This window comes from Coregonus lavaretus (genome assembly GCF_964263955.1).
Source record: "Coregonus lavaretus genome assembly, chromosome: 29".
NCBI lineage: Eukaryota > Metazoa > Chordata > Actinopteri > Salmoniformes > Salmonidae > Coregonus > Coregonus lavaretus.
The window spans coordinates 7033020-7053372 of NC_140016.1; the positions used below are offsets into that span (position 1 = coordinate 7033020).

At 41.0% G+C, this 20353-nt stretch overlaps 2 protein-coding genes across 2 annotated transcripts; both read right to left on the minus strand.

The window, feature by feature from the left end:
* Positions 1–3486: 3486 nt before the first annotated feature.
* Positions 3487–8945, minus strand: atp6v0e1 (ATPase H+ transporting V0 subunit e1). The gene is made up of 4 exons (XM_084147437.1): positions 8738–8945; positions 8080–8127; positions 6523–6648; positions 3487–4558 (listed from the first exon to the last, which is right to left on the minus strand). Exons 1-3 carry the CDS (start codon positions 8839–8841, stop codon positions 6555–6557), a joined length of 246 nt encoding a protein of 81 aa, XP_084003563.1. The 5' UTR covers positions 8842–8945; the 3' UTR covers positions 3487–4558; positions 6523–6554.
* Positions 8946–14772: 5827 nt separating this feature from the next.
* LOC311104675 (large ribosomal subunit protein uL24) lies at positions 14773–17876 on the minus strand. Its single transcript, XM_084146549.1, has 4 exons — positions 17811–17876; positions 16750–16925; positions 16386–16526; positions 14773–14938 (listed from the first exon to the last, which is right to left on the minus strand). Exons 2-4 carry the CDS (start codon positions 16915–16917, stop codon positions 14810–14812), a joined length of 438 nt encoding a protein of 145 aa, XP_084002675.1. The 5' UTR covers positions 16918–16925; positions 17811–17876; the 3' UTR covers positions 14773–14809.
* Between the last annotated feature and the right edge of the window lie 2477 nt (positions 17877–20353).

Here is a 20353-nt window from a genome sequence, read left to right on the forward strand (position 1 = left end):
TTCTTTTGATCCCCCCACCAAAAAAATTATAACTCTAGTTCTTGCTGATGACAAGCATACCCATAACATGATGCAGCCACCACCACGCTTGAAAATATGAAGAGTGGTACTCAGTGATGTGTTGTGTTTGCCCCAAACATAATGCTTTGTATTCAGACCCAAAAGTTAATTTCTTTGCAGTATTACTTTAGTGCCTTATTGCAAACAGGATGCAGGTTTTGGAATATTTTTTATTCTGTACATGCATCCTTTTCACGCTGTCATTTAGGTTAGTATTGTGGAGTAACTACAATGTTGTTGACCCATCCTCAGTTCTATCACAGCCATTAAAAACTGTTTTAAATTCACCATTGGCCTCATGGTGAAATCCCTCAGTGGGTTCCTTCCTCTCCGTCAACGGAGTTTGGATGGATGCCTGTATCTTGGAGTGACTGGGTGTATTGATACACCATCCAAAATGTAATTACTAACTTCACCGTGCTCAAAGGGATTCTCAATGCCCATTTTTTTACCAATAGGTGCCCTTCTTTGTGAGACACTGAAAACCTCCCTAGTCTTTGTCGTTGAATCTGTGCTTGAAATTCACTGCTCGACTGAGGGACCTTACAGATAATTGTATGTGTGGGCTACAGAGATGGTGTAGTGATTAAAAAATTATGTTAAACCCCATTACTGCACACAGAGTGACTTGTTAAGCAAATTTATACTCCTGAACTTTAGGCTTGCCATAACAAAGGGGTTGAATACTTATTGACTCAAGACACTTCAGCTTATAATTTTTTATTCATTTGTAAACATTTCTAAAAACATAATTCCACGTTGACATTATGGGGTATTGCATGTAGATCAGTGACAAAATCTAAATTTAATCCACTTTAAATTCAGGCTGTAACACCAAAATATGGAAAAATTCAAGGTGAATACTTTCTGAAGGCACTGTATCTAGCTGTGGCCATCTGGCTAGTATCAACAAGGGCTTCTACAAAATAGCAACATCAGCGCCAAAGATTTGTATTGTTCCATCTGTGTTCTGTGTTAGCGCAGACAGCTTAGAATATAGACCATTAGCAATACGCACGGATATGCATACCCAAACAACGCTACTGCCACCTTCTGGTTTAGAGTATTTCAACAAGGCTGAGTGACAGACTACCAAGGTCTTTGCTGTGTGAACTCTAAAGAGATTGAAGAGTATATAAAAAAAAAATAATGGAGTAAAAAGTAAATCATTGTCTTTAGGAATGTAGTTAAGTAAAAGTAGTCAAAAATATAAATAGTAAAGTACAGATACAACAAAAAAACGATTTAAGTAGTACTTTAAAGTATTTTTACTTAAGTACTTTACACCACTGCCTACGTGTACAAATTACCTCGACTAACCTGTACCCCCAGCACATTGACTCGGTACAGGTACCCCCTGTATATAGCCTTGTTATTGTTATTTTATTGTGTTACTAAATAAACTAAAGTAAAAAATAAAAAGTAAATATTTTCTTAACTCTATTTATTGAACTGCATTGTTGGTAAGGGCTTGTAAGTAAGCATTTCACGGTTAGTTCTACACCTGTTGTATTCGGCGCATGTGACAAATACGATTTGATTTGATTTAAGTACTGTCGGCAGGCAAACGTTTGACAATGCTACCGGTGTGTCCAGACTATGCAAATAAATTGACCGAAATGACTAAAATAGCTGCCAATATTAGTATATAATGTGTCCTACAAATAACACTGATGGATACAGCTCAATATGAACTGATGTATCAAAGGGTTGAATCTCAATAGTCTAAAGAGGCTTGCTCAGTCTCCTTTTCACCATATATGATATATATGGACAGGTGCAATCTGCACCAGGCAGTTGAAGGACAGGAAATGAGGAATGAAGCCTATTTTATTTTTTTTACATTGAGATGCATTGGAGACAGGAGGATAAACGTTGTCTCTTACCTAAAACTGGAGCCTTACATGCTACCCAGACCGCACGCGCAAGTTGATTTTGTCCCCCCACACCAGATGCGATCAGTACACGCAGGTTGAAATATCGCTCGCGCGTGCTGACCACACCGCACGCATCGCAACATAAATGTACACATACATGTTATTCAATCATTGCACCCACACTGCTCGCACACGTCAACGAGAGTCTGCGTGGCCAGGCGCTAAAATAGAACTCGGTTCTATTTGTGACGCAAAACGCACTGCAAACACTGATTATTATTTGACCCTGCTGGTCATCTATGAACGTTTGAACATCTTGGAGAAAAATCTGGCCTTAATGGCCATGTACTGTTAATAATCTCCACCTGGCACAGCCAGAAGGGGACAGGCCACCCCTCAGAGCCTGGTTCCTCTCTAGGTTTCTTCCTAGGTTTCCGCCTTTCTAGGGAGTTTTTCCTAGCCACCGTGCTTCTACATCTGCATTGCTTGCTGTTTGGGGTTTTAGGCTGGGTTTCTGTATAGCACTTTGTGACATCTGCTGATGTAAAAAGGGCTTTATAAATAAAATGTCATTTATTGAAGTCCTGCCTCTCCCATCTCATTGGTTTTCGGAGCATCTACCCATGTGGGGGATTGAAAGATTAACTGAGGTCTACGCTCCAGTCGGTTGTGGTAATGACCATAATGTTGGTTGCCAACCGCCATATAAAGTCCAAAGAAGAAGAAGCCTGAAGGAGGAGAGATTGCAAGAAAACACATTTTTACCATTTTATCTGTGGATTAATTTTCAGAGTAGAGGACCTTGTGCATTTCAGGTAAAATAACAACCCAATGTTTATATCCCAGGACAAATTATCTAGCAACAGCAAGCTAAATTGACATAAATGTTTAATGCTTTTCGACCTGTCCCGAAATTAATATAATTGGTTGTTTGTTTTGATATTTCAACCTGCGTGTCCTGATCGCGTCTGGTGTGGGGGGACAAAATCAACTTCAATTTTGCTTTCACTTCGCCATTCAACTCGGTCATCTTGACGCGTGGTCCTGTACATTCATTGACATCCTAATTTCAGTGAGTGAATGAGAGAAAATATTAAAATCAGACAAATGGTTGTGATATATCCAAAGGTTCAAAAAGATAATCAGTCAAAATCTATTCTGCATCCCGGCCATTGTACCAAAATGGGTTAGTGGCCAACGCTGAAAAGGAGCCCAACCAGCTGCGACAGAAAACAAGGTTATTCTCCACAATGAGTACGACAACATACAATATCGTTGTATTATATAGTCAAGAACAATAACTTACTTAATCAATAGTCATACCGGCACGAGAGCTTTTATTTCCAAGTCATATTTGATGATTTCTTGCTCGCATATTAGGACGTGAACATCCGAGGACATGGCTCTACAACAAACTAGTCTACGGCAAGCCGCAAGGAATAACTGAATGGACTTCCTCGTAGTTGGTAAAAGGAGCGCGCCTCTTTACTTCCACAGCAAAGAGGGTATTTTGGTGATGAGCAATAAGAACCGGTTTAGCAAAAACATGTAAATCAATAGGTTGATTGTTTTAATATCTATAATTTCTAAGGACAGTGAATGAATGCCATCACACAAACACACAATGAAGGACACATGGAATCAAAAGCAAGACTACATTACACGCAACATACATTAATTTATGGGGTAGCTTTAGTCCAATAATGGACTAAAGGAGCCTAACGTTACTGTCTAGAGGTGAATTGGCTCTGGCAGCCAAAACAGTGTGAACCAATTCTCCATTGCAGTACGGTTGTAGAAACATAAAGCCCTCTACTTTCATACCACATCAAAATAATTGCACAAATGCAAAATATACACTTACTGTACTGTTTTAAGCAGTTATTTTTCAGTGACACATTTGTGGCGTCCGTTTCCACGCAGGTGTTTGTAAATAGATGCAGAAAGCTAATTAGCAGGTAGTTGTAAGTCGCTCTGGATAAGAGCGTCTGCTAAATGACTAAAATGTAAATGTAAACATGTAGTTGCTTCGGTCTTCCATCTGTTTTCCGTAAACAAACGCTGTAACATGGAAATATGGCAGTGTGGGAACCCTAACCCTTTAAAGGTGTGTAGTATTTTTATTTATTTTATTATTCCGCTGATATGAAAGATACGCTCCTTATGTTTCCAAAACCTTACCGCAGGCGATGCGCCTTAATGTTTAGAGCAAGCATCCGGGCTCTTAACAAAACTCCTCCGGCCAGAATATTTTATCGTCAATAGGCGCTAAAGGTAGTTATTGTCTATGAATGGGCCAGGGTAACTAGTACCATGCCTTGCAAAGATCATATATCAATGTTAGAGAATCAAAAAGTCACAGCACAATATACAGAACATACCATACAAATCAAAGGAAAGGCTGATACTTCATTCTTAAAGCACTAAAGTGGATTTCTTTAGAAAAGTCCTTTGGGGATCAGTTTGCACAAATCACCTTTGCGGGCATCTCTCCACACTCTCTAAGGTCAGGTGTCAAAGGCTGGGTTAAGGCTCTAGAGTCTAGATGTACAAGAACAGTTCCCTTTGTGAGGAGGTGATCGAGTGCTTCATTGGTGTACAGCAGTGAGTCAGGTCCTCTCCTGCAGAAAATAAAACAGAGAAAATTGTTACGGTGAAAGTTAATTCCTTATTGCTTTTTCATCCAGCCATTGCTTTCAGATCAGTGCAGATGAAAGAAAGGAGACGAGACGTTTTCATAAAAAGTACAGATTAAAATAGATAAGGAGAGGAAGCCACAACTACAGACTACTATTGACAGAGAGCAGTTTTTGTTCATTGATTCATTTCATCTTTTGGCCAACACATTTGCAGCTAAAAGGTTGAATTGCAGTATACTTAGACGAGGTTCCCTCAATTTTTGGGGGCACTGAGCAAATTTTAGGTCTTGTGAGCGAAAACTTGAACATTGTGAAACTTCCAGCGCGCGTTTACAGTGAACATAGGGCGGCGCACAATTGGCCCAGCGTCGTCCGGGTTTGGCCGGTGTAGGACGTCATTGTAAATAAGAATTTGTTCTTAACTGACTTGCCTAGTTAAATAAAGGTAAAATAAAATTTAAAAAATAAACACTGACGCTGTACCCTTTCAGTTTTAGACAGTAGCCAATAGGCTATTGTGGCTATTTGAGCATAATGTAGGACTACCAACAAAACCAATGGTGTGAATCCAATAACATTTTCACATGGAAATAGCTTTTGATTTCTATGATATAGCCTACAGTAGCCTATATGTGGTGTTCAATGCAGGCCTACATTGCATGAGACATAAAAAAGTTTTACATTTAAGTAATGATTTTTTACTTGGTCTGTAACACCATGGGCCAAATAGGTGACTGTAAATTGCATTGTATTGTGTTTACAAAATACAATTAATTATTATTACCATACAGAGAATTAGACAATGTAGGCTACCCCTCTGCCTATTGGCTTATTTGCATATTCAAGCCCGTCTCAAAATACAACGCTGCCCCTTTAACTAAGACATACACTTTTGACCTAACTGGCTTTTCAAAGACAGCTTGAAATGTAGCCTAAGCCTACAAGTTTTCAGCACTTGTAGGAAGCAGTAAATCCCCACTGCTGACCTATACCTGGGCTAACAACTCGCTAACTAGCAAAGAATATCAACACATTTGCACACGCGCAGCTCTGAAAAGCGCTTTCACTTGCAGGTGATTGAAAGACTCGTGGGCTACCCCTTCCTATAGAATTCTGTTCTATAATAATAATAATAATAATAATAATAATAATAATAATAATATGCCATTTAGCAGACGCTTTTATCCAAAGCGACTTACAGTCATGTGCGCATACATTTTTACGTATGGGTGGTCCCGGGGATGGAACCCACTACCCTGGCGTTACAAGCGCCGTGCTCTACCAATTGAGCTACAGAGGACCTTTGCGCTCTGGCTCTGCATACAAAAAAATCACAGATTCAATCTTGCAAAGTTAGATTTGGTTTGGTTTGTTGCATTGAAAAGGGGCTGACATAATGTTGATTCAATCACAGAAAAAACGTTGATCTATATAGTGCAAACTAATGGGGCGAACTCAGTGAAGTTAAATCTCTTGCGTCTCTGCGCGGCATTGCATTTCTTCTGCGCTGCAGTCCTGGAGGAGGTGCTGGGCCGTGCACACGCGCAGCTTAGAGGGAACATTGCTTACAGACAAACAAAAGATAACAAAATAAATTGGGTGATGATATGGACCTCTCAGGTGTACCTGACTGAGTTTACCTGTAGCAGGAGAGGAGCCGAGGGCTGGTAGACTAGGACCAGTGAATTTACCTGTAGCAGGAGAGGAGCCGAGGGCTGGTAGACTAGGACCAGTGAGATTACCTGTAGCAGGAGAGGAGCCGAGGGCTGGTAGACTAGGACCAGTGAGATTACCTGTAGCAGGAGAGGAGCCGAGGGCTGGTAGACTAGGACCAGTGAGTTTACCTGTAGCAGGAGAGGAGCCGAGGGCTGGTAGACTAGGGCCAGTGAGTTTACCTGTAGCAGGAGAGGAGCCGAGGGCTGGTAGACTAGGGCCAGTGAGATTACCTGTAGCAGGAGAGGAGCCGAGGGCTGGTAGACTAGGGCCAGTGGTAGTACATGTACCAGATGGTATCGTTCTTTAGAGCTGGTCCAAACAGAGGGTTGAGCTGTGCCAGGATCGCTATCAGCCAGCTGAAAACATACAACACATACTAATGATTACACAACTACATATGTCTTTCATGGCTTCTGTTATGTCTAATGGCTTTGTTTGTGGACCCCAGGAAGAATAGCGTTCACTAAGGCGTCTAAGGCATCTGATGGGGATCTAAATGAAGAATAAAGATACTACCCTATAGTAATGGATGAACATGACAGCAGGGTCAGCTATAATAGAGGAATCCAACTAAGCGCTCAGTACAGCAGACTGAAGGAGACAACATATCACTAGATTTTTCCCTCTGCTGCAGTGGACACTATCCCCATTACGTGGCCTGCAGTGGCCCCTGGTGGACATATGGTAAAATAACATGACACGGCTTTATCTGCTCACCTGACAACTTCAGAAGCTAAATAATTAACTATGAAATTAAAATGGCATCTCAGGACTACCAGGTTATATTGAATGGAATCATTACCTACCGTACAAGCAATAGGCGTACTCTAGGATCATTACCTACCGTACTCTAGGATCATTACCTACCGTACTCTAGGATCATTACCTACCGTACTCTAGGATCATTACCTACCGTACTCTAGGATCATTACCTACCGTACTCAAGGATCATTACCTACCGTACTCTAGGATCATTACCTATCGTACTCTAGGATCATTACCTACCGTACTCTAGGATCATTACCTACCGTACTCTAGGATCATTACCTACCGTACTCTAGGATCATTACCTACCGTACTCTAGGATCATTACCTACCGTACTCTAGGATCATTACCTACCGTACTCTAGGATCATTACCTACCGTACTCTAGGATCATTACCTACCGTACTCTAGGATCATTACCTACCGTACTCTAGGATCATTACCTACCGTACTCTAGGCCTAGACTTATTTTCTCTATCGGCAAAACCGACCGTGACAAACTTTGAGCGTGTCTACATCTGTGAAAGACTGGTAATCACTATGTATTGATGTTGGGACATTGAAAACGAGCTGCAGTTGGCCCAATCAATGTTAATGGCAAATTACCTAAGGGAGAATCGTGTTCCCACTGTGTCTGTATGTGGGACAGATGCTTAACACCATCCCTAGCTCCAAATATAGGCTAATAGTCCAGTTTCACACTTTCATGAAAGCAACATTATGCATGATGCAAGATTCAAACACACAACACTGGGCTGTAATCATTACACCGATTCTGTTTCAAAACATACGGAAAACGCAAACGAGAGTTTCTATTGAACAAATTCAGGTAGGTCCTGCCCCATTTCATTCCGCTTGCTCTGTTTGGGTCCATTTGGTTCTTAAAACGGTAAACGGTTTCCGTAATGAATACACCCCTGATGTTGCCCGCCTGCACCCTGTTCCAACTGAGCCAAATGAATATAAGAAGGAGCCTCAGTGGATACTGTGAAATATTCTGCTACATTCCTGGAAGTACTTACAACAGGTAGCAGCAGACAGCAGTTAGCACCAACATGGTAACTATCACTCTGTGGAGGGGGGAGAGAGGCATTATTGCACTGGGCCAAGACATTATTATAAAGCAGTAACAAGACATTAGGCTATACATTTGTACGCCTACAAACCAAATGTTACTCCAATATCTATGGTTTATTATGGCAAGTGCTAATTTCTCAGACTACTAGGCCTACATCATGCCAACCTGAGTCACATGCAAGTGGCAGAGCAGATGGGAACCAGAAATGGACTGGGGAAGTCCCAAAATGACATCTTGATTAGTCTGTATTCCATTACTTTTTATCCAACATGGACAGGTCTCAAAATATTGTCAAATGTTAAAGTTTATTCTAGTTAAAACTAGAGCTTATTAGTACTTTAAAGTCAACTCAGTTATTGTTGGCCATGATGAGCAATATTGTTGACAAAAGAACCAGCTGCCAAAAAGTATGATCATTTAGCAGCTGACTAAAAAGCAAATCAAATGTTATTGGTCGCATACACACATTCACATTTTCCATGAATATGAATAAAATAGACATTTGAGGTCTAGCATGAAATATGTCCTTAGTTTGCAAACTTTTATAGTTAGAAAAAGCAGTATCTAGCTACATTCTGCTATCATGTTAGCTAGTTACTCACCCTCTGTTCGGCCCTTTGGGGATAAACCACGGCACAACTCCACCAATAACCCCCCAAAACAGAGTCATTACCGACATAGGAATTACAAAACTAAGCTCCGCCATGTCTGTCTTTGGTTATAGAGTTTTAAAAGTAGAAAGAGTAAATTTATGCACTTGACAACGCTACTCGACCTAGAAGTAGCGAACTGCTGCCAGGACACCAGACTAGGAAGTATGGATCACATGACGTCGCCACAGTAAACTGGGCGGGTAGTGGTGCCAAAAGTTGCTCATAAAATGATCCTAGACCAGTCTTTTTGTTGTTGTTGAGGAAACTTGATTCTATGGGAAAATGAATGGAGTTTTTGTGTTGTTTTTTTTGGATAAACTTCGAAAATAAGAAGATCTTGTACCTTTTGTTCTATGAGATAATCTTCATCAGCCAACGTCACTTTTTGTGAATTTTGAAGCATTTATGTAATAAATAAAACAAGCACATAAAGAACACAAAAGGCTTGATAATTCATAAAGGTCATGTTAACTGACTGATATTATTTTATAGAACAACATGTATAAAATATCCTATCCCTGTGTTAACCCTCAGACCTTATTTTCGGCGTTTATGCCAAACCCCTATTCTTTCCCCATAGGAATGGCTAAACGAACCAGAAGTAAAATTAAAACAAAAATAAAGTCAAACCGTATTCAAAAAATCACTAGTCGCGGTCATCAACCACATGGACAGATTATTTGTGTTGTGTAATGTATATGGATACTGTTCTAGTCCTCCAAATGACTTACTTCTAGAGGAAATTTAGGAAATTCTTAAAAGTCTTCTGAAAAAATATCCATCCAATCAGATTATAGTTGGTGGGGATTTTAATATGGTTTATTATGAGACTGATAGATTGCCCCATAGGCCTAACATTGGTGTGAATAAATTGGTGAATTTCTGCCAAAGCCTGGACTTAATTGACATATGGAGAGTTAAAAACCCCTGGAGAGAAACAGTACACATAGTAATAGAGATCGTTCACTACAATCAAGAATTGACTTGTGGGTGATAACCTCTAGTCTTGAGCCCAACACTGTAGAGGTAAAAATACTGCCTGCTGTCCTGACGGATCATGAAGTCATATGGCTGACTGTAAGCATGTGCAGTAATTATGATAAATACTCTGGTGGTTATTGGAAACGGAATAACTAATTGTTATTGCATGATGATTTTAAAAATGTGATTAAGAATCTAATTTCAGTTTACTGGAATTTAGCTACCTCTAATGTAGAATATGGGAAATATTGGGAACTGCTGAAATTTAAAATCCGCTCAGCCTGTATTACTTACAGGAAGCGGCTTGCTTTAAGAATGAGATGTGAGGTATCTGACCTCTCTAAGAAAATTGCTGATATCACAGAGATTGAGCATCTTGATCTTAATGAGAAAGCTAAATTGAATGATTTACAGAATCAACTGGATAGATTTTATGAGGAAAAGGTTAGAGGAGCCTTCATAAGATCCAGAAAACATTGGCTTGATAAGGGCGAAAAGAACAGTACAGTCGTGGTCAAAAGTTTGGAGAATTACACAAATAGTAATTTTCACAAAGTCTGAGCCTCAGTTTTTATGATGGCAATTTGCATATTCTCCAGAATGTTATGAAGAGTGATAAGATTAATTGCAATTAATTGCAAAGTCCCTCTTTGCCATGAAAATGAACTTAATCCCCAAAAAACATTTCCACTGCATTTCCTCCCTGCCACAAAAGGACCAGCTGACATCATGTCAGTGATTCTCTCGTTAACACAGGTGATAATGTTGACAAGGACAAGGCTGGAGATCACTCTGTCATGCTTATCGAGTTAGAATAACAGACTGGAAGCTTTAAAAGGAGGGTGGTGCTTGAAATCACTGTTCTTCCTCTGTTAACCATGGTTACCTGCAAGGAAACACGTGCCGTCATCATTGCTTTGCACAAAAAGGGCTTCACAGGCAAGGATATTGCTGCTAGTAAGATTGCACCTAAATCAACCATTTATCAGATCTTCAAGAACTTCAAGGAGAGAGGTTCAATTGTTGTGAAGAAGGCTTCAGGGCGCCCAAGAAAGTCCAGCAAGCGCCAGGACCGTCTCCTAAAGTTGATTCAGCTGCAGGATCGGGGCACCACCAGTGCAGAGCTTGCTCAGGAATGACAGCAGGCAGGTGTGAGTGCATCTGCATGCTACATGCACAGTGAGGCAAAGACTTTTGGAGGATGGCCTGGTGTCAAGTAGGGCAGCGAGGAAGCCACTTCTCTCCAGGAAAAACATCAGGGACAGACTGATATTCTGCACAAGGTACAGGGATTGGACTGCTGAGGACTGGGGTAAAGTCATTTTCTCTGATGAATCCCCTTTCTGATTGTTTGGGGCATCCAGAAAAAAGCTTGTCCGGAGAAGACAAGGTGAGCGCTACCATCAGTCCTGTGTCATGCCAACAGTAAAGCATCCTGAGACCATTCATGTGTGGGGTTGCTTCTCAGCCAAGGGAGTGGGCTCACTCACAATTTTGCCTAAGAACACAGCCATGAATAAAGAATGGTACCAACACATCCTCAGAGAGCAACTTCTCCCAACCATCCAAGAACAGTTTGGTGACGACCAATGCCTTTTCCAGCATGATGGAGCACCTTGCCATAAGGCAAAAGTGATAACTAAGTGGCTCGGGGAACAAAACATCGACATTTTGGGTCCATGGCCAGGAAACTCCCCAGACCTTAATCCCATTGAGAACTGGACAAACAAAAACCCACAAATTCTGACAAACTCCAAGCATTGATTATGCAAGAATGGGCTGCCTCATCAGTCAGGATGTGGTTCAGAAGTTAATTGACAGCATGCCAGGGCGGATTGCAGAGGTCTTGAAAAAGAAGGGTCAACACTGCAAATATTGACTCTTTGCATAAACGTAATGTAATTGTCAATAAAAGCCATTGACACTTATCGAATGCTTGTAATTATACTTCAGTATACCATAGTAACATCTAACAAAAAATATCTAAAAACACTGAAGCAGCAGACCAATACTTGTGTCATTCTCAAAACTTTTGACCACGACTGTAGATGCTTTTTAAAATTTGGAAAAGAGGACGGGGGAACTCAACACACTTCGGAAATGTAAGATTAATGGGGTAACCTCTGAGGGTAGAGAGTTGTTATCAGATTTACCACTAAGTTTTATGAGAATCTTTACTCCTTAGATAAGTTTGAGTGACTCTAAGGATCTCCTTGATTCTATAGAGAATGTTAACTCGGTTAGTGAAGAATTCAATCGATCTTGTTGTCAAGATTTATCCATTATGGACATCCAATTAGGGGTTGCTCAATTTAAAAAATAACAAGTGATGGATTAACCTCTGAATTTGACAAAAACGTATCTGAAGAAATATCTGAATCTATCAAAAATAAATTGTCCTCATGGTTAGGGAGGAGTGAAGTAGGTATGGTGTTCTTTGGATGCAACTCAGCATTATTTGTCCTCCAAACACAACGAGTTGAGTTTTTACCAAAAAGTTATATTTTGGTTTCATCTGACCATATGACATTCTCCCAATCCTCTTCTGGATCATCCAAATGCACTCTAGCAAACTTCAGACGAGCCTGGACATGTACTGGCTTAAGCAGGGGGACACGTCTGGCACTGCAGGATTTGAGTCCCTGGCGGCATAGTGTGTTACTGATGGTAGGCTTTGTTACTTTTGTCCCAGCTCTCTGCAGGTCATTCACTAGGTCCCACCGTGTGGTTCTGGGATTTTTGCTCACCGTTCTTGTGATCATTTTGACCCCACGGGGTGAGATCTTGCGTGGAGCCCCAGATCGAGGGAGATTATCAGTGGTCTTGTATGTCTTCCATTTCCTAATAATTGCTCCCACAGTTGATTTCTTCAAACCAAGCTGCTTACCTATTGCAGATTCAGTCTTCCCAGCATGGTGCAGGTCTACAATTTTGTTTCTGGTGTCCTTTGAGAGCTCTTTGGTCTTGGCCATAGTGGAGTTTGGAGTGTGACTGTTTGAGGTTGTGGACAGGTGTCTTTTATACTGATAACAAGTTCAAACAGGTGCCATTAATACAGGTAACGAGTGGAGGACAGAGGAGTCTCTTAAAGAAGAAGAAGTTACAGGTCTGTGAGAGCCAGAAATCTTGCTTGTTCGTAGGTGACCAAATACTTATTTTCCACCATAATTTGCAAATAATTTGCAAATAAATTCATTAAAAATCCTACAATGTGATTTTCTGGAGAAAAAAATTCTCAATTTGTCTGTCATAGTTGATGTATACCTATGATGAAAATTACAGGCCTCTCTCATCTTTTTAAGTGGGAGAACGTGCACAATTGGTGGCTGACTAAATACTTTTTTTCCCCACTGTAGCTTAGTGGTTAAGAGCATTGTGCCAGTAACCGAAAGGTCGCTGGTTCTAATCCCCGAGCCGACTAGGTAAAAATCTGTCTGTGCCCTTGAGCAAGGCACTTAACCCTAATTGCTCCTGTAAGTCGCTCTGGATAAGAGCGTCTGCTAAATTTTTTAAATCCTATCTTTTTTCATCTATTGACATTCCCAAATCCACTTGCTGTACCTTAGATAGGATATTGTACAACTTCATATGGAAAAAGAAGCCACATAAGATAAAAATAGATGTTATCACCAACAGGGTTTGTGATGGCGGTCTAAATGTCTTAGACTTCACTCTCTTTAATCAGATATCAAAAGTAAACTGGGTTAAAAGGTATTTTTTAAATCCTCATAGTTTCTGGAATATTGTACCTCATTTTGTTTTTCAGAAGCTGGGAGGGTTTCATATTTTACTACAATGTCCCTTTATTGTGGGTAAACTTCCTGTGAAATTGGCTGCTTTCCACAAGCAGGCTTTAATGTGCTGGGCTTTGCTGTATAAACACAACTTTTCACCTCAATGTTTTATATGGAATAATGGGTCGATATTACATAGAAACAAGATGTTATTTTACCGTAACTGGTTCCCGAAAAACATTGTCCCTGTCAGCCAATTAGTTAGTATTAGTGGGAATCTATTTACACAGAGATAATTTATGGAAAGATACAACTGAGGTTTCAAGCAAGGAATATGACCCTGTTATAAAAGCTAAACCTAATGGGATAAAATCTTTACTTCAGAATAATGCATGTTTTGGAACATCTCCTATTGTAAGTGATATCTAGGTGAATGGCATAGGTTTAATAGATAAGAAATTCATAAAACGTTTATTAAGGGATATTTTATACAGGAATTATATTCCTTGTGCTATATTTTGTTGGGCTTCATCGTTTGATGTAAACTGGCGCCATGCTTGGCTCACTCCACACAAATTTATGGTGACCAATAAAGGAGATCTCCTTTAAGATTATCCATATATTCTACCCGTGTAATAGCTTCATTTCTAAATATATATCTGATGTTACCAGTGAAAAGATTTAATACACAAATCAATTTGAATTTGTTCTGATTTGCATGATTTTTGAATATTTGCATGAAATTGTGTCACCAATTGGATGGAAGCATAGTTTGAGACACCGAACACAGATCCATGATTCTGTCAGTTTTCATACACTATGCACCACATCAGTTTATGCAAAATTAATTGTTACATATTTTAATTATGACCCCAATCGTAGAGAAAACACTTGATAATTAACTTCCAAACCATGATAATGGATGTTTTGTTAAGCCTATTTGTGAAAACATTGGCTTGGAAGTCAGACCATCAACACCATTACCAAATTACACCTGTTCAATGGAGCAGTGCTGTGTTTATATTCAACATGGATGTTACATTTGATTTTCACATTACTCCCAACCAGATTTTGCCTGGTCAAGCAGACTGCTGCACTCACAGTTAATTTCACTTGAAGTGAAACAGAACGTGAACCATCATGCGATCAGGCTGGTTCCACCAGGCTCATCCAGAGTATAAATAGGCAAAACAAGAACATCCCCATACGTGTGACTTGCCCACTGTGCGGTGCTTTACTGTGATACTTCCATTTACGACAGACAATGAAAGATTTTTTACAACAGTTTATTGTAAGCAATAGATTTTCACTCTGCCATCTTCTCAATGGTTTCCTCCTTGTATTTGCCCTTCTCCTTTCCGTCAGCGCGGGACTTGGCTTTACGCTCCAGGATCTTTTTGCGATCCTTGTCCAGCTTTAGCCTGGTGATCACGACCTGGCAGGGAAGAGGGAAAGGAGAGATGTGATTGGCACAATCATTTAGAGCAGGAGGAGGATTGGTTATAGGTCGACTTCCATAAAAACAGTGTGGTGAAAAAAACTGATTAATGAAACACAAACTGAATTCCTCTTCATGAAGAAACACTTCTCAGCCACAATACTAGTCTAGCTACACCAGAAGCAGGCCAGGCTTGAGAAGCTAAATTGTGAGTTTCTGCAAAACAGTGGACATTATGTGCAATTCCGCATGCAATCCCAATCAGAAATGACAAAATCATGTCCAGACATAACATGGAGAGCCATTCTATTAGACAAACGAGAAGAGCCCTCTAATTCTACAAAAGACTGGGGGAACCATATCAAATGTATTACTACTAGTAATATCACTGATGTCCAAGACTGGCTGGAGTAAAGTAGAAATGCATTGACCATCACAAACAAGTAACCTAGACTAAAACCTTTTCTTCAGTCTCACACTTGAACATTGATCCTAGGCAATGGCTTACATGTCAGGTAACTGCAGTAAATGGAGCACTAGCAGGTAGTCAATGTTTCTTCCCCAGTACAAAGTATACATTATTGACATTTTAGTCATTTAGCAGATGCTCTTATCCAGAGCGACTTACAGTTAGTGAGTGCATAAATTTTTCATACTGGCCCCCCGTGGGAATCGAACCCACAACCCTGGCGTTGCAAGCGCCATGCTCTACCAACTAAGCTACAGTAGGCCTAACATACATGAGGTGCCTGCTGCCATACGACATGTTCAAATCAGTCAAGATATCCAGTGACTTACAGTAAGGCTGACTAGTCAACTAATCTTCCTTCGTAACAGAAAAACACCCATTGCCATGAAATCTGAAGGCTGAAACCAGTGGTGAATGGCAAATAACTGTACATTCACTCAGTTTACCCTCACCAGGCACCCTACCGAAACATTTGAACTCAATGAATCGTTCCTTGATTCCACACCTCCTTGTCAAAGTGCATTGGAGAAAGTCAGAGGGCATGAGAAAACATCTAGAAACAGGTGTATTACCATGGCTTTTCCAGCAGAAATATGCAATTTTGTAATGTTTTTTTTATTATTATCTCCCAATTGCACAAACTGAACGTGACCCAGGTGTGGTGACCACTGAGCTTGGACACACTGATAAACCTGCATGTAGAAATTCCTACATGTATGCATCACCAACAGGTAGCTGCTGAGCATGGTAGTTCTTTAGATGTGTTAGAGTGAGATTTGTTATGCGTCGCTCCACAACGATACAATAGAAAATACTGATTTAAAAAAAAAAAAACATTGTGGACCACTCAAATTGAGTTGAGACAAACTATCATTATCAAACATGGTACATACGTCATGTATAATACAGCTATACACATTATGCATAAACAAAAAAGTACACGTGTGTGACTACAGGGAGACGTTAGAGCCTCACCTTGCTCGGGTGGATGCCGACGTGCACGGTGGTTCCGTTGGCCTTCTCTCTCTGCACGCGCTCAATGTAGATTACATACTTCTTCCTGTAGACCTGCACTACCTTGCCAATCTGCTGGCCTTTGTAGTGTCCACGGACAACCTGCACAGCACAAACATGGAAAATATCATTAAAGATGACATCACCCACGTGACAAATCTTAACGTTAATTTGTACTGGTTTGAACTCATGGTGTTAGTTCTGGGCTGACCTGTAATTACAGGGCTGGAGTTATGTACTCCTCACGCACATTAGTAGCAACTAGTAAGCCAACCTCAGAATTAGTTTAAAGTCTGGTGAAACAGCGTGGTTATGGGGTCTTTACCTGGACCTCGTCGTCCTTACGGATGGGCATGGACCTCGCATTGTACTTCTGACGGAGCTCCTTGGAGAGAGGGGAGGACATGATCTTCCTCCGGATGTGTGAGGGGGCATTGAAGTGCCTCTTGCGGTTCTTACGCCTCGAGGATGTCACAAATGGATTCAGCTTCATGTTGATGGCTGCAGTAGACAACATTCAGACTAAAGGGTTAGCATGACCAGCCAGCTCAATCCCAACTTGCTACATGTCAATCATTTGTCGTCTAGGCTACATGTGTTTGTTACCAGTAACCAACACCACAGCATAGCTTATGTACAAAACAAAGCGACAGAGCCAAGAGATTCCCAACCTTAAAGGTAACGTTGGTTCGTTAGCCTTATTAGCGAGCACCTCAAGCAACACAATGTTATTTAGGTCCAGCTAGTTAGCTACATAGCTAGCTGGGTAACGTTAGCTAGGTAGCTAGTCATTTTCAGGATCGCATGTCAATAGCTACAACACCTTGCTAGCTAGACAGGCTATCCACCCAACAACAGAACTAACGTTGAACAATTCAAGGACAATCACAGAGACCACTAGCTACAAGTTTACACACAAATCATCGAGCTGTTATGTACGCGTCACCTCCCTGCTTTCAACATGGCATGGGTACACACAGATAGCATTAGCAACCTTGCTGGGTAACTATGTTTGATGCTGGTCAAGCGCAGTGCACTTCAGTGTTCGCGACATACAAACTACACATTTCAATGCCATGGGATTCCCTAAATATGAAACACTATGCGAACATATCGTGAAATGAATGTTCAGGCCCAGTTCAATTCGTAGCCTGTCTGCCATTCTCTGGAGTTGAACGGGTAGCTAGCAAGCCAGCACCGGTCGAGGGATGCAGATTACGGGACGTTTGATTTAGCAATCAATATAAAATGTGGCTTCAATAGTGATCACTATAGAAAGATACCAGCGGTACCTGACTTTACGCGTACTTTTGGGGACCTACAAAAGTGTATAACATAGGATGGATGTTGATAACTTTGGTGAAAATGTCAACCAGGAATTCTTACCCTGCCAATTACTCCTCTATGACCGGCGGAAAAGAGACTCTCATTGTACTTCCGCTCACATTAGTTCACACATGAGTCCCGCGAGAAGTACACACACAGAATGAGAGTTACTGCTGCTGATACTTTGTAGCTGGAAGTTACATCAATAAAAATAATTCACATTAATCAGAAATGCCTGGATAATAATATACAAATGTGTATGTAGTACATAGACAAATATGAAATGCTTATTTGTTCCTACACGATTGTTATTGTGCTTTGGAGTTTCACATTAGTCAATGGAGTTTATTTTGGCTGTTTATAGATTAGGCCTACAATTTCATGAAAATATTGAATCCAGTACGGGACGCCGACGCCAACAAGTGAAAAAGCATATAGTTTCATGGGGAGGCATCGTTTGATGGAACAGTTCCAATGCCTCTCAGAGCATGCTATAGGTTTGTTGTCCGTGTGTGTGTGTGTGTATGTGTGTGTTTGTCAGGGCGGCCTTTGAACTGTATAGAGGTATACTAGAGTAGAATATGAGCAATATGGATGCTGACCAGGAGATGTCGCCATAAACCATGATGTAATTCACTCAGACCTCTTGGACCTTATAGGAGTTTCCATCTTGACTGTCTCACCCTGATCATCTATTAGATGCTAAATATCACGAGAAGAGACCTAATGCAAACAAACTACACCGAACAAAAATATAAACGCAACATGTAAAGTGTTGGTCCCATGTTTCATGAGCTGAAATAAAAAATCCCAGAAAATTTCCATACGCACAAAAAGCTTATTTCTCTCAAATGTTGTGCACAAATTTGTTTACATCCCTTTTAGTGAGCATTTCTCCTTTGCCAAGATAATCCATCCACCTGACAAGTGTGGCATATCAATAAACTGATTAAACAGCGTTATCATTACACAGCTGTACCTTGTGCTGGGGACAATAAAATGCCACTCTAAAATGTGCAGTTTTGTCACACAACACAATGCCACAGATGTCTCAAGTTTTGAGGGAGCGTGCAATTGGCATGCTGACTGCAGGAATGAAATGCATGGCGAGGACGGTTCGAAACAGGCTCCTAGGGGCAGGGCTGAAGTCGTGCAAAGCTATAAAAAAGCCCTTCATTAATGAGAAGCAAAGAAGAGCCAGGCTGAGGTTTGTAAAAGACCATAAGGACTGGAGTAATTTCATTTTCTGCAAATAAACGCTCTAAATGACAATATTTTTATTTGGAATTTGGGAGAAATGTTGTCTGTAGTTTATAGAATAAAACAAAAAGGTTATTTTTTACCCAAACACATACCTATAAATAGTAAAACCAGAGAAACGGATACTTTTGCAGTGGTCTCTTAATTTTCCCCCCAGCTGTATATATATGTATCCTGTATCCTAGCCTAAAACCCACGAAGGGCTGAAACACGGTGGTTTTACTTTTAACTATATATAAGTTAGGCTATCAACCTCTGTCCTTAAAGAGTTGCGGAATTTCCTATTCACTTCGCTCTCTAAATTATACTATTATCTAGGCTACTTCGCTTCACTTCGCTCACTAAATTATAAAATTATCTAGGCTATTTAAGAAGAGGGGGCGGGGGACACAGGTTGATTTGAATCACGCCAAGACAAGGCAATTTCCAACACACTACCCCGTACCCCTCTCCAGCCCCCTCCCTACCGACTCCCATCAGATAACGGGTAAAAGAGGCGCAACAACCTCCAGTCCTGCCCGCGCCACACGGGATGAAATGACACCATGCTGATGAAAACGTGATGAACACGGAAGCAAAAGGCGCGTTGTCACGGACATCATACTTCTCCGCCGCGCGCTGTTATAACCGGTTAACTGACCATGCTCGGCTCGCGCTGTCTGTCTGTCTGGGTGAAAGTGATGCGGTCATAGCGCGAGCAGTTCCAGCTCGTTCCATCCCTCTCCGGTCTTCGGTCTCTCTCTCGCGGCAGTGCGGATGTGGAGTCAACGCCGGAGCACTGCCTTCTGCTAGCCGGAGAAGAAGATGAAATGTTTTTCCCGTTATCTCCCGTACCTCTTCCGCCCTCCCACCACCATCCTGTCTTCCACATGCCACACCGAAGGTAGGTAGAGACTCACCGGGGGCTCTCAGGAGCTGTGTGTGTATGTTGTGGTCAACAAGAGAGGGGAGTTTAGATGTCTAGTATAGATCTCGTTATATGTTGTTGACCATATACTGCCTATAGGCCTGTATGCTTTATCCGTGCTTCTGACCTTAACTGTGTGAGCTGTCATTGTGAGCTGTCATTATGAGCTGTCATATAGGGTCTGTGTCCTGTCTGTGGTTTTATCCTATAGCATGTCGTAGCTTAGTTAGGGCAGGACAACTGACAACACTTTTGAACGCAAACGTGACCACTTACTGTAAAGCAGACCTGGTTCAAATAGGCCTACTTTTGGGTATAATTCCGCCTGGAGTTTGCACTTTTGGGACTGTTCTATTAGCAAACTAAAAGCAAAGCTGAAGTATGGGAAAGTATTAGACATGTGATTTCACGTTGGTTGTGCTCGATAAGTGGATAG